This window comes from Diabrotica virgifera, chromosome 4, assembly GCF_917563875.1.
Source record: "Diabrotica virgifera virgifera chromosome 4, PGI_DIABVI_V3a".
Taxonomy (NCBI): Eukaryota; Metazoa; Arthropoda; class Insecta; order Coleoptera; family Chrysomelidae; genus Diabrotica; species Diabrotica virgifera.
The window spans coordinates 247422734-247435502 of record NC_065446.1 but is presented as its reverse complement, the minus strand read 5'-3'; the positions used below and the strand labels follow the sequence as shown (position 1 = coordinate 247435502).

General features: G+C 33.6%; 1 protein-coding gene across 1 annotated transcript in view; it reads left to right on the top strand.

Annotated features, from left to right (window-relative positions):
* Positions 1–12769, top strand: part of LOC114334265 (UBX domain-containing protein 4) — a 48746-nt gene that overhangs the window by 33339 nt on the left and 2638 nt on the right. Inside the window, exons 4-5 of the mRNA XM_050649949.1 lie at positions 1040–1488; positions 5043–5710. Coding sequence (XP_050505906.1) covers positions 1040–1488; positions 5043–5710 — 1117 coding nt within the window. The remainder of the gene's footprint in view (positions 1–1039; positions 1489–5042; positions 5711–12769) is intronic.

Here is a 12769-nt window from a genome sequence, read left to right as displayed (position 1 = left end):
TACTATTACAAAAGAAACTTTTCATTTTGATAAACCCTTGTCGGGCTCGCTCTATTCTCGCTCTTACGTCTTGTTTATAATCAAGTTGATTGTTGAACCAGCAACCAAGATATTTGTATTGGTTTACGTATTCAAGTTGTTGCTGGTTCACAAATATTGGAAGGGGTAAATTTTTGTTCCTTGATATTTTCATAACTTTGGTTTTCGCAGTATTGATCTTCATCCCCATTTTTCACAACTCTCAGTAACCCTATTTAACAGTATCTGCAGACTATGGTTCGAATCAGTCAGTAATACCGTGTCATCTGCATAGCGGATGTTATTTACTCTTTTACCGTTTATCCTGATTCCTTCTGAAGAGTGCGATAAAGCGTTTGCAAATATTACTTTGGAGTAGGCGTTAAACAGTATCGGTGATACCACACAACCCTGTCTGACACCTCATTGTATTTCAATTCACCTTGACATGTTACCATTGTCTTTATGATTGCTGTATGATTCTAATAAATAACCTCTATAATTTTAGAATCTCTTTTGTTGACTCCGATGTCGTTCAATCTTTCTATCGAGGTCTTGTGGTGCACCCGGTCGAACGCTTTTTCAAAATCTATAAAACACAAAAAGGTCTGCTTTCTGATCTTTGTACCTATGTGCCAGAGTTTGAAGACAGAAAATTGCTTCTCCTGTCCCCATACCTTTCTTGAAGTCAAATTGATTTTGACCGGTAACCTCGTCACATCTTCTAAAGGTATATCCAAAGGACTAAAAAGCACAAATTTTAATCTTTTATATAAAATACTGAAAAATCCAGTCCATAGATTGAACAATTTTATGATTTCGATACTGTCAAAAACAAACCTCAATAGCACTCTGTACTGTCAAAACGAAGTATGATTCTATAGAATGGTATGTACAGTTCTTCTCAATTCGAGCTCTATGTAAGGCCACGTATTTATCAAACAGTACCTGTAATCATTTTACGAACTAAGAATAACATTTTTACTTGTGCTTCAAATGTCTATTTTATTCTAATTTTTAGCTGAATCAGAAAACTTCCTGGCACATGAACAAGCTGGTGAGACACCACGAGTCGAAAGTGATAATAATGCTCTGAATACGTCCGAAGAAAGTCCCCCCGAAGAAGAATTGAGCCCCTCCGAAACAGAAATTGAAAAATCATCCGAAGATAAACCCCCCGAAGAGCAACCGAGTCCGTCAGAAACGCATACAGAACCAGCAAAAGAAGAAGAACCAGCAAAAGAAGAGAACGCAGAAAGTACGAAAGGTAAAGAAGTTACGGTAGCCGAGGAAAATAAGGAGGATAAAGAAGTTAAAGTAGATACAGAATCTGAAGAAGTTAAAACAGAAAAAGAAACTACAGACACTAAAGAAGAGGCAGAAGCAGAACTGTCAGGGGAAGAAAAAGTAAGGAGAGCTAAAGAACTGATCGATTTAATACGGAAGGAGAAACAGAAGGAAGAAGAAGAGGTAAGTTTTAACATAATAGGGGATACATTTGCTTTTAAGGGAGCATTTTTTAACGGTTTGAATGCTGATGACGTCTAAGAACGTCATATCGTTACTACTGCGGAGTGCGCATGACGTCTTCAGGTGTCAAATGCAGATATAGGGCATTCTAACATGCTGTCAAAATTAACTCGATATGGCGGATGGGAGGCAAACATAAATATTATTCTATCAGTTCTTAATGTGTTTTAGACCATTTTAGTTGCGTTTCTTTGTAATTTTGTTTTATACAAGGATGAATTTAACATTTTCACTGAAAGAATTGATTTAAAAAGATAATATGCCTCATTTCTGTTGTGTTTTGAAGTGAGGAATGCGAAGTAATTATGATAAAGTTCAGTTTTATCGGTTACCATCAATGCTACATTTTAAGCATAAAAAATACTAAATAAGTTATCATCTTAAAGACAAAAACAATGGCTAAATGCTATGAAACGTTCTATAAAAATGCTAAATAACTATGTCCATGTTACTTACGCTTGAAAAACTTTCTCCAATGTAGGTTAATTCAGACTCTTTGAGGAAAAATGAATCTATATTATTTATTTTGCAAATCTTTTGCTTGTACCTACTATAGTCTAGTCGCAACATAGGGGGTGCTGTGGACACTTTTAGTTCGCCGAGATTTGATGGTGGTATTATAGGTTTTTTGGGTCGCTGAATCCAATGGAAGTGGTCTGGAAGCCCAAATGTGGTGCGTTTAATTATTATTAACAAATTATGGTAAAATTAGGTGTTTTTCAGGAATTATTAGAAGCCCTGTAAATCAATTGATAGTGCTAAGGTCTTCTCTGGTGTATTTTTGGTCGCTGAATCGAATGCGACTAGTCGCGATTACTCAAAATATGTTCTTATTTTGTTAATAACAAAATAATAGTTTATTTGTCGAAAAGCTCGAACTGCGCTATCTACAGCAAGTTTGTAGTCTTAGTCATAGTATTTTTATACGCTAAATCGATAGCTTAAACCACGTTGCGACTTTGTTATTAATAAATTATTGCAAAAATAACGTACGTAGGTACGTTCACTCACGGTTTTTGCTCTAAATTAAAAAAAAAATCACTTGGATTGACATTTGGCATACACGTAGCTAACATGTCAAACAAAACAAGTGATATTGTACCGATGTCTGCTTTTACCCTGGGGGTGAGTTTCACCTCTTTTCGGGGGTGAAAAAAGAAACCTTTAAAGTAAGTCCGGAAGTGGATAAAGTGACTAATTCTAAGCAACTTTTGTTCTATACAGTTTTTTCACTAAGTCAATACTTTTCGAGTTATTTGGTTTTTTTGTTGAAAAATTAACATATTCACTCGCAAATAACTCGAACAGTATTGACTTAGTGAAAAAACTGTATAGAACAAACGTTTAGAATTAATCAGTTTATCCAATTCCGGACTTATTTTAAAGGTTTCTTCTTTCACTTCCGAAACGGGGTGAAACTCACCCCCAGGGCAAAAGCATACATCGGCACAATATCACTTGTTTTGTTTGACATATTAGCTACGTGCATGCCAAATTTCATGTCATTTCAAGTGTTTTTTTTTAATTTAGAGCAAAAACCGTGAGTAAACGTACTGTAAACCGTTATTTTTGCAATAATTTATTAACAACAAAGTCGGAACGTGGTTTAAGCTATCACGACTAGTGAGAATCGATTTAGCGTATAAAAATACTATGAAAAAGACTACAAACTTGCTGTAGATAACGCTTTCGTGCTTTTCGGCGAATAAACAATTATTTTGTTATTAACAAAATAAGAACACATTTTGACTAATCGCGACTAGCCGCATTCGATTCAGCGACCAAAAATACACCAGAGAAGACCTTAACACTATCAATTTATTTACAGGACTTCTAATAATTCCTGAAAAACACCTAATTTTACCATAATTTGTTAATAACAATTAAACGCACCACATTTGGGCTTCCAGACCACTTCCATTGGACTAAGCGACCCAAAAAACCTATAATACCATCAAATCGCGGCGAACTAAAAGTGTCCACGGGACCCCTTATGTTGCGACTAGACTACTAGCAACATCTTGTATTGTCTACCAACAACTTTCGATAATATTCAATAATGTTTATTATTTATTCACTGCTTAAAACTAAATAAGTCGTTCAAGTACTTCCACAACTAAAAACTGCATAAAATCAACAACAAAATGTTCGGAATATACAACTAAAAAACTATTAAAGGTAAAAAACTTAAGAAACACAATGTGGTACAAATATAAATAAATACAATCAGTCGTGTGATGAATTATCGAAGTTATTTTTAACGTTTGCGTTAAAGTTAACATAACTATAAAATATAACTATCTCCATAACTATAAAACGAAAACTCGGTGTGATGGATCATCCACCGTTATGAGATTAGTTATTTCTCAGACGTTATCGGGCGGAAGAAAATATTAAGTTGTCTAAAAAGAGAACCTTATGTAGAATCAGTACAAGTTGGAGCGAGAAAGAGAATCACGAGAAGTTGGTATACCTACCTACCGGCTACCGATGACTGAACAGCTGTTTGCTGTTCGGTGTGGTTCGGTGGTGAATCGTAAAAGTAGATACTTATACTAAATTTACAATCAAGATGCAATAGAAATAAACAAACCAAGACACGTTAAATGCTACTAAGAGCACTCCCGGATCATAATTTACAATGTATAAACTTTGGAAATCATGATTTGGGATTTACAATGTATATTGGTACATTGTAAATTATGATTCGGGAGTGCTTCTAGTAGCATTTAACATGTCTTGGTTTGTTTATTTCTACTGCATCTTGATTGTGAATTTAGTATAAAACGCTTGGATTTGGATGTTTATAAATATAAATTTCAATTTGTATCTCTCGATTTGATTTTTGTATAACTTTTACCCTTCTAGTTTTAAATTATTAGCTTCCTTTTTCATTTTTATTATTGTTTTAATTTTATTACCTACGTGTTTTAATTGTTATCTTAGGTCTATGTTTTTGATAATTTTGTGCTGCTTTATATTTGATCTTAAGTTTGATTTATTAAAAATAAAATGCCGCACAAGGTCCTGGGACAACCTGAAGCAGCGTTCTACGTTAAATATTCACTTGATTTCTATCTAAAAACAAATCAAAACATAAACCTAACCTTACAATCCTTAACATAACTACAGAGTTATCTCATAACTTGAGGTTTAACGTCGCGTTATAGTGACAGTTGATATACTAGATAACTCAAGAACTGTCAAGAAATAACGCAAGTAGTTATGATACATCACACCAATTCGATGATTATAACATAACTACAGGATAACTTTACGTTAACGATAACTTCAGTCATCCATCACAGGGCTGAATGTTTGGAAGTTTTACTCCCAGCGGTGTGATAAACGTCAAAGTCTTGGAATGCCCTATAAAATCAATATAACCTTAAAAAACGACGTCATGATGTCAAATACCTATAATCGACGTTTATTTGACATATAAATTTAAAATATTCAATATTCAAATTTATCGTTACGCATTTTCTTTTTAGAATGAACGTTTGAAGGAGCTAGAGCGCAGGAAGATGGGCCAAAATGTACAACAACTAAAAAAATGGCAGGAGGATCAAGACCTGAAACAGTTAAAAGAGGAAAGGGATAGGGAGAAGCGCGAGAATCAAATAGCAAGAGATCGCGTATTGGCGCAAATAGCCCAAGATCGGGCCGAAAGACAGGCGAGACATCAACCGAGTCCCCCTAAAGCCCCCGAAGCTCCCAAGGCACCAACCCCACCAAAACTAGATTCAAACACCACAAGACTGCAATTTAAATTACCCGATGGCACGAGTGTTACTCAAGTGTTTGAGGTTTCTGATACTTTAGAGTACGTTGTTTCTTTTCTTAGGTCAGACTTGAATATCACCCTTAGTAGTTTTAACTTAGCTACCACTTTTCCTAGAAGAGAATATACATCAAAGGATTATCCCACTACTTTGCTAGATTTGCAGTTAGTTCCGAATGCTAATCTGTTGGTGTTGCCTACCAATGGTGGAGAAGTCTCCACTAGTTCAAACCCTGGAATAATTTCAATTCTTTGGTGGGGCATATGGTCTCCGATATTTAGCATCTTGGGATTCTTTAAGAATCTGGTGTTTGGATCCAGTTCTGGAAATACTACTAGGCCGCCACCAAATGAACCAGCAGGGAAAACACCAACGACGTAAGTATACCGTTATCAATAATGTTGGCTACCATATTTGCTATCGTGACTTTATTAACAGAAACTCTGAAATGATGTAGTCGATGTTCCGTACCATTGCATTATATTTTCCAGCCATAATGTTCTCCTTCCACCAGTACCACGTGGACCTTGGATATGATGTGAATGATCAGATGTAAAAGATCATATTTTTTTGGGTGTTTCATAATAGGCGAGCGGGAGATACCCCTAAAATGACCAGGTACTGACCACGGAGAGGTGAATGGCTAATTTTTGTCTTAGATTGTTTTTGACGGTGCTGAAAACGAAAATGAAATTTATTTTAAATTTTAGGTGGGGGAATATTGTCAAAATCGCAATTTTACCATAAAAATAAAAAAAAGTGAAATCACGTTTTTTTGCGTTTAACTCGCTACAACTCTGGTCGATTTTAATATTATTGTCTAACGTTTGTACACTATATGTTGCTCACTTTTTTAAAGACAACGATATCTGTTTTAAGATTTTAGTCTTATTCTAGTAAAAGTTATGAATTTTTTAAAGTACAAGGTGCAGATTCGTGAATTGCAAAGTTTAATCGCAAAAGTTAAGAGGCAAAATTTAAAATTTATCTTATTAATCACGTTTATGTTAAAACATAGAGCACAAAGAAGTTTTTTTTGAAAGTTTTAGTTACAAATGTTTAATAGTTATACATCCACAAAATAACGGTTATTTTTCTAGATACTGATCATGGGAGGTGAATGGCTAATTTTGGTCTTATTTTATGTTTTCGATGGTGTTGACAATGAAAAAGAGGTTTATTTTGAATTTTATGAGACGCAACATTGTCAAAATCGCAATTTTAAACTAAAAATGAAAAAAAAAAAGTGAAGTCACGAATTTTTACGTTTAACTCGATACAACTCGGTTCCATTTTAATATTTTTTTCTAAAATTTCTACGGCATATATTTCTTACCTTTGTGAAGACTATGAAAGCAACTGTAGTCTTTCAGTCTTTATTTTTATAAAAGTTATGAATTTTTAAAAATAAAAGGTGCAGATTCGTGAATTGCAGAGTTAAATCGCAAAAATGTAGTGACAAAATTTAAAATTTATCTATTTGATTACGTTTATGTTAAACCATAGAGTTCAAAGAAGTTTTATGGGGAGTTTTAGGTCTAGATGTGTTATAGAAAAAATATGGTGCAACTTTTAATTTTAAGAAAAACGTGGTTTAACTTTTTTTATTTTTAGGGCAAAAGTGCGATTTTGACAATTTTCTCCCACCTAAAATTCAAAATAAACTTGATTTATGTTTTCAGCACCATCAAAAACATCAAGTAAGACCAAAATTAGCCATTCACCACCAATGATCAGTATCTCGAAAAATTAGCGTTATTTTGGGGATTTATAACGTAGATGTTAAACGTTGCACCATTTGTTTTCTATAAAACATTTTGATCCAAAACTTTCCAGAAAACTTCTTTGTACTCATGTTTTATTTTTGAATTTGATTTAAAATCTATATTTCAAATTTTGTCAGTAAAATTTTGCGATTGAACTTTGCAATTCACGAATCTGCACCTTGTACTTTAAAAGATTCATAACTTTTACTAGAATAAGACTAAAAGCTTAAAGCAGAAACCATTGTCTTCAAAAAAGTGAGCGATATATAGTGTACAAACTTTAGAAAAAAATATTAAAACGGACCAGAGTTGTAGCGAGCTAAACGCAAAAAAACGTGATTTAATTTTTTTTATTTTTAGGGTACACATGCAATTTTGACAATATTCCCCCACCTAAAATTTAAAATAAATTTTATTTTCGTTTTCATCACGGTCAAAAACATAATCTAAGACCAAAATTCACAACCCATGGTCAGTATCTCGAAAAATAAGTGTTATATTGGGGATTTCTAATGTCGACATTAAAAGTTGCACTATTTTTTTTTCTATAAAACATTTTCATCTAAAACTTACCAGAAAACTTCTTTATAATCTCTACTTTAACATAAACGTGATTAAGAAGCTAAATTTTAAACCTCGTCACACAACTTTTGCGATTAAACTTTGCAATGCACAAATCCGCACCTTTTCCTTTGAAAAATTCATAACCTTTATCATGATAAGAATAAAAGCTTGAAACAGGTACCGTTGTCTTCAGAAATGTTAGAGCTGTATACTGTAAAAATTTCAGAAAAAAATATTAAAATTGAACAGAGTTGTAGCGAGGTAAACGCAAAAAAACGTGATTTCATTTTTTTTAATTTTAGGTTAAAATTACGATTTTGACAATGTTTCCCCACATAAAATTCAAAATAAACCTCATTTTCGTTTTCAGCACCCTCGAAAATATAAAGTATGAATAAAATTAGCCATTCACCCCTCCGTGGTCAATATCTCGAAAACTAAGCGCTTTTTTGAGAGTGTCCCGCTCGTGTGTAATGTGACTGAAGTATTCCAGTTTGCGTCTCTTTATTATATTGACCAGTTGTGTTGTTTTGTTCAACCGTCTATGGACCTCCTCATTTCTAACTCTGTCGACCCAGCTTATTTTTAGTAGCCGTCTGTCCATCTCACAGGTTTCCAAGCGTTTAAGCATAGCCTCACTTAGAGTCCACGCTACTACTACATACAGTAGGACTGGAAAGATATAGCAATACGTTACTCGAACGCGATGATCAGTAATAAGTTCGTTGTTGCAAAGCACGTTTCTCATTTTTACAAGGGTAGCTGGGGCTTGTTATTGATGTTACTGCCGAGATACACAAGTCTTTCTACTCTGTCCAGTTTGACGTCTCTGACTTTTATACCGTCATCCTCTATATAATTTTGTTTGCTAACACATATAATAATATTTAGTTTTCTTAACATCGAGTTTTAATCAACACTGAGTACAAGTTTTTAAAATTTTGTTCATTAAATATTGAAGGTCTTCTCGGCAATTAGCCTACTAGACTAAGAGCCGCTATAGGTGAAATTTCTTAATCATTTTAGGCACGATGGGACCCTATAACTTAAATAGTAGTACCTAAAAGAAAACGTTTGAACACTGTGCCGTCATTTTTCAGTGGCACATGTGTCGACAGTGGCGTATCAAACTTTCCACTTATGGACGGGATAAATAAATCAAAAGTTACCCTCCCTTACTAACAGAAATAATTTTTTTTTAATTTTTTTTAAGTTCTATGTGATTAACACATATGATTCAGCGTAATTTTAACCCACCACCCCCTTCCCCCTGCCCCCACCATCAATAACTTCATTTTTCGTTTTTATTTTTTTTGGTGGGACGCAATCAATTTTAAAATTTCAAAAAATTCACACGTATAGCTAAGGCTTTTATAAAACATGACTATTTTTATAGATCCATAGGTAGAGTGTACATAACCTCAAAAAATTTAAAGAATTTTTTTTTTCAAAAAAGCGTATAACTTTTTTTGAGAAATAGCTGCAGGTCTAATTTTTTCTTAATCTTGTGTGTTTTATCAAACACTATATTTTTAATTTTTTTCAGATTTTTCCGTAAGGCTCCCCACTTTCAAAAATCCGAAAAACTGTTTTTTGGGGGGTTTTGGAGGATTTTCCCTATTTTATAGACTTCATAATATATCAAATCAATTTTGTTTTTATAGGTTATATGTAACTTGAAGTAACTGAGTCCTTTAGAATATTTAAAAATCAGAAAAACACGTTCAAACCCCCCAAAACCCCCTTAAAAACAGTTTTTTGGATTTTTGAAGGTGACCAGCGTTACAGAAAAATCTTCAAAAAATTAGAAATATAGTGCTTGATAAGATACACAAGTCTAAGGAAAAATTAGATCTGCAGCTATCCCCAAAAAAAAGTTATATTTTTTTTCCAAAAAAACAAATTTTAAAATTTTTTTGAGGTTATGTACACTCAACCTATAGGTCTATAAAAAATAGACGTGTTTTATAAAAGCCTTAACTATGCGTGTGAATTTTTTGAAATTTTAAAATTGATTGCATCCCACGAAAAAAAAAAATAAAATCGAAAAATAAAGTTTTTGATGGTGGGGGCAAAGAGAAGGGGGTGGTGGGTTAAAATTACGATGAATCTTATGTCTTAATCACGTAGAACTTAAAAAAATGAAAAAAATTAAATTCTGGTAATGAGAGAGGGTATTTTTTAATTTATGTATCCCGTCCATAAGTGGAAAGTTTGATGCGCCACTGTAGACGCATGTGCCACTGAAAAGTGACGGCACAGTGCTCAAACGTTTTCTTTTAGGTTCTACTATTTAAGTTATAGGGTCCCGTCGTGCCTAAAATGATTAAGAAATTTCACCTATAGCGGCTCTTAGTCTATACACTAAGGTATTATCGGCATACCTAATATTGTTCACGGTCACTCCATTCACAATAATACCTTCGGTTGTCTTTATTAAGGCTTCCCTAAATATTTCCTCTGCATATAAGGTAAAAAAGGCGATAAATAAAAATAAAATAAAATACAGCCTTGCCTCATTTCTCTTTTTATATTTATTTGTTTATGCAGAAGATAAGAGTCGCGTCTACTAGAGCAGTCAACGAAACTTAAAATTCGTCAACTTATTAATTCTTAGAGATATAGAGGATTTTTGAACTTTTACACTTTTGAGACTAGAAACATTCTAATGTGCACATATAGTATTAGTTTAATAGTGTAGGAAACAGAGGTTGAACCTTGCAAAATGGACACAAGTCCGCTTTTATTTTTTTTCTGTTATATCAAGGGGTGTTTATTATAAGACTAACTTTTTCTGAAAAAATTTCGCCCCGGAACCCCCCCTTTTCACCCCTTTCAAGGGGATAATTTGTGGTTTTTGCGGAACGTAGCCCTTCCTGTACCTTTTACAAAAAATTTTTTTTATAAAAATATGAAGAGGACTATATTTTCTACGATTTATTTCCCGACAGCATATGTCTATCATCCACCGTTTAGCAAGGGTGGCGCCCCAAAGTTGACAAGTTTTTAAAAAATATGTTTTTAAAAAATATATATTTTTCCCTAACTGTAACGGAAATTAAAAAGAAATGCTGCGGAAATTATTCACAAATAGATGATTGATTTTTTGGTATAGGTTTCACTTTAGGGTAATTGCCCTTTTTTTAATTACAGGGTGTTACATTTTAAAAAACCCCTTTTTATACCATCTGAACCGTTTATGCTAGAGTAAAAGACTTTCAGCGATTACCCATGTACTGGTGTTATTTACAAATTTGTATAATGCACCCCCATTTTTTCCCCGGAACCACCCAAAAAAAAAAAGAAGAATTAATAAATAAAGTGATTTTCTTGGAATCCTTCACACACAATGCCCTTCATTAATATGCTTCATATATCATTTTGTGCAAGTTATTATTACCCATGCATGGACACTAAAAACGATTTCCTAGTACAACCCCTGTAGCCAAAAACAATAAATAAAATGGGGGGTTGAAATTTTTTTTTGTTTTTTGCTTTTTGATCCATATGGGCATATGCTTCAGCAATAGTGCTTTTCAAAAATATAAATGGTTATTGCAACATCCCTGCGCAAACCACCCCTATCCTTGAAAATATACTGCAGAAACTACCCCTATACCTTATCCAGCATGTTTTTACGATTTTCTCATTACCTATTCATTTTTTTTAAACAAAACTTACACAAGGTTAAAGACCACTATTTACTCTAAAAATTAGGTCCTATTCATTTTTTTCGTTTAAGCAACCGTTACGGCACAGTGGCGCCGTAAACCTCATATATGCTTTGACGGGCTCCAGTTTTTGTTTATTTTTTCGTCATCTGTTTGTTTTATTGATAAAGTACTTATGTAAAATAAAACAACACAGTGTAACCTACAAATCATGACCTATGCACATTTTACATTCTTTGCTCCCCAAAGCTACAGTGGTGGCCCAAAATAAATTTTTTCATATTTTGCCACCTACACACATTTTATTGCGTTAATGCTACCTTAATAGCACAATATTCACCCCTAAGTGGTCGCTAAGCAGTGGCGGATCCAGGGAGGGGTGATGGGGGCGATCACCCCCACCCCTCTCAAACCAAGTGATATTATATTTGAAGATTATAAAAATATTCATTTATTTTTATAGAAATACTTATATTATATTAATATTATTTTTATAAGAATTACTTTTTATGCTTTAGCGACAGTGGCGGATCCAGAATCGCTAAGAGGGGAGTGCCAATTGGTTAAATCTCTATAAAAATAAATGAATATTTTTATAATCTTTAAATATAATATCACTTGGTTTGAGAGGGGGGGGAGGTGATCACCCCCATCACCCCTCCCTGGATCCGCCACTGCGTAGCGACCACCTAAGGGTAAATATTGTGCTGTTAAGGTAGCATTAATGCAATAAAATGCATGTAGGTGGCGAAAATATGCAAAAATTTATTTTGGGCCACCACTGTGGCTTTGGGGAGCAAAGAATGTAACATGTGCATAAGTCATAATTTGTAGGCTACACTGTGTTGTTTTATTTTGCATAAGTACTTTATCGATAAAACGAACAGATGACGAAAAAAAAAAAACAAAAACTGGAGCCCGTCAAAGCATATATGAGGTTTACGGCGCCACTGTGCCGTAACGGTTGCTTATACGAAAAAATGAATAGGACATAATTTTTAGAGTAAATAGTGGTCTTTAACCTTGTATAAGTTTTGTTTAAAAAGAATACATAGGTAATGAGAAAATCGTAAAAACATGCTCGCCAAGGGATAGAGGTAGTTTCTGCAGTATATTTTCAAGGATAGGGGTGGTTTTCGCAGAGATGTTGCAATAACCATATATATATTTTTGAAAAGCACTATTGATGAAGCATATGCCCATATGGATCAAAAAGCAAAAAACAAAAAAATTTTCAACCCCCCATTTTATTTATTTTTTTTTTGCTACAAAGGTTGCACTAGGAAATTGCTTTTGGTATCCATGCATGGGTAATAATAACGTGCACAAAATGATATATGAAGCATATTAATAAAGGGCATTGTGTGTGAAGGATTCCAAGAAAATCAATTTATTTATTAATTCTTCTTTTTTTTGGGGTGGTTCCGGGGAAAAA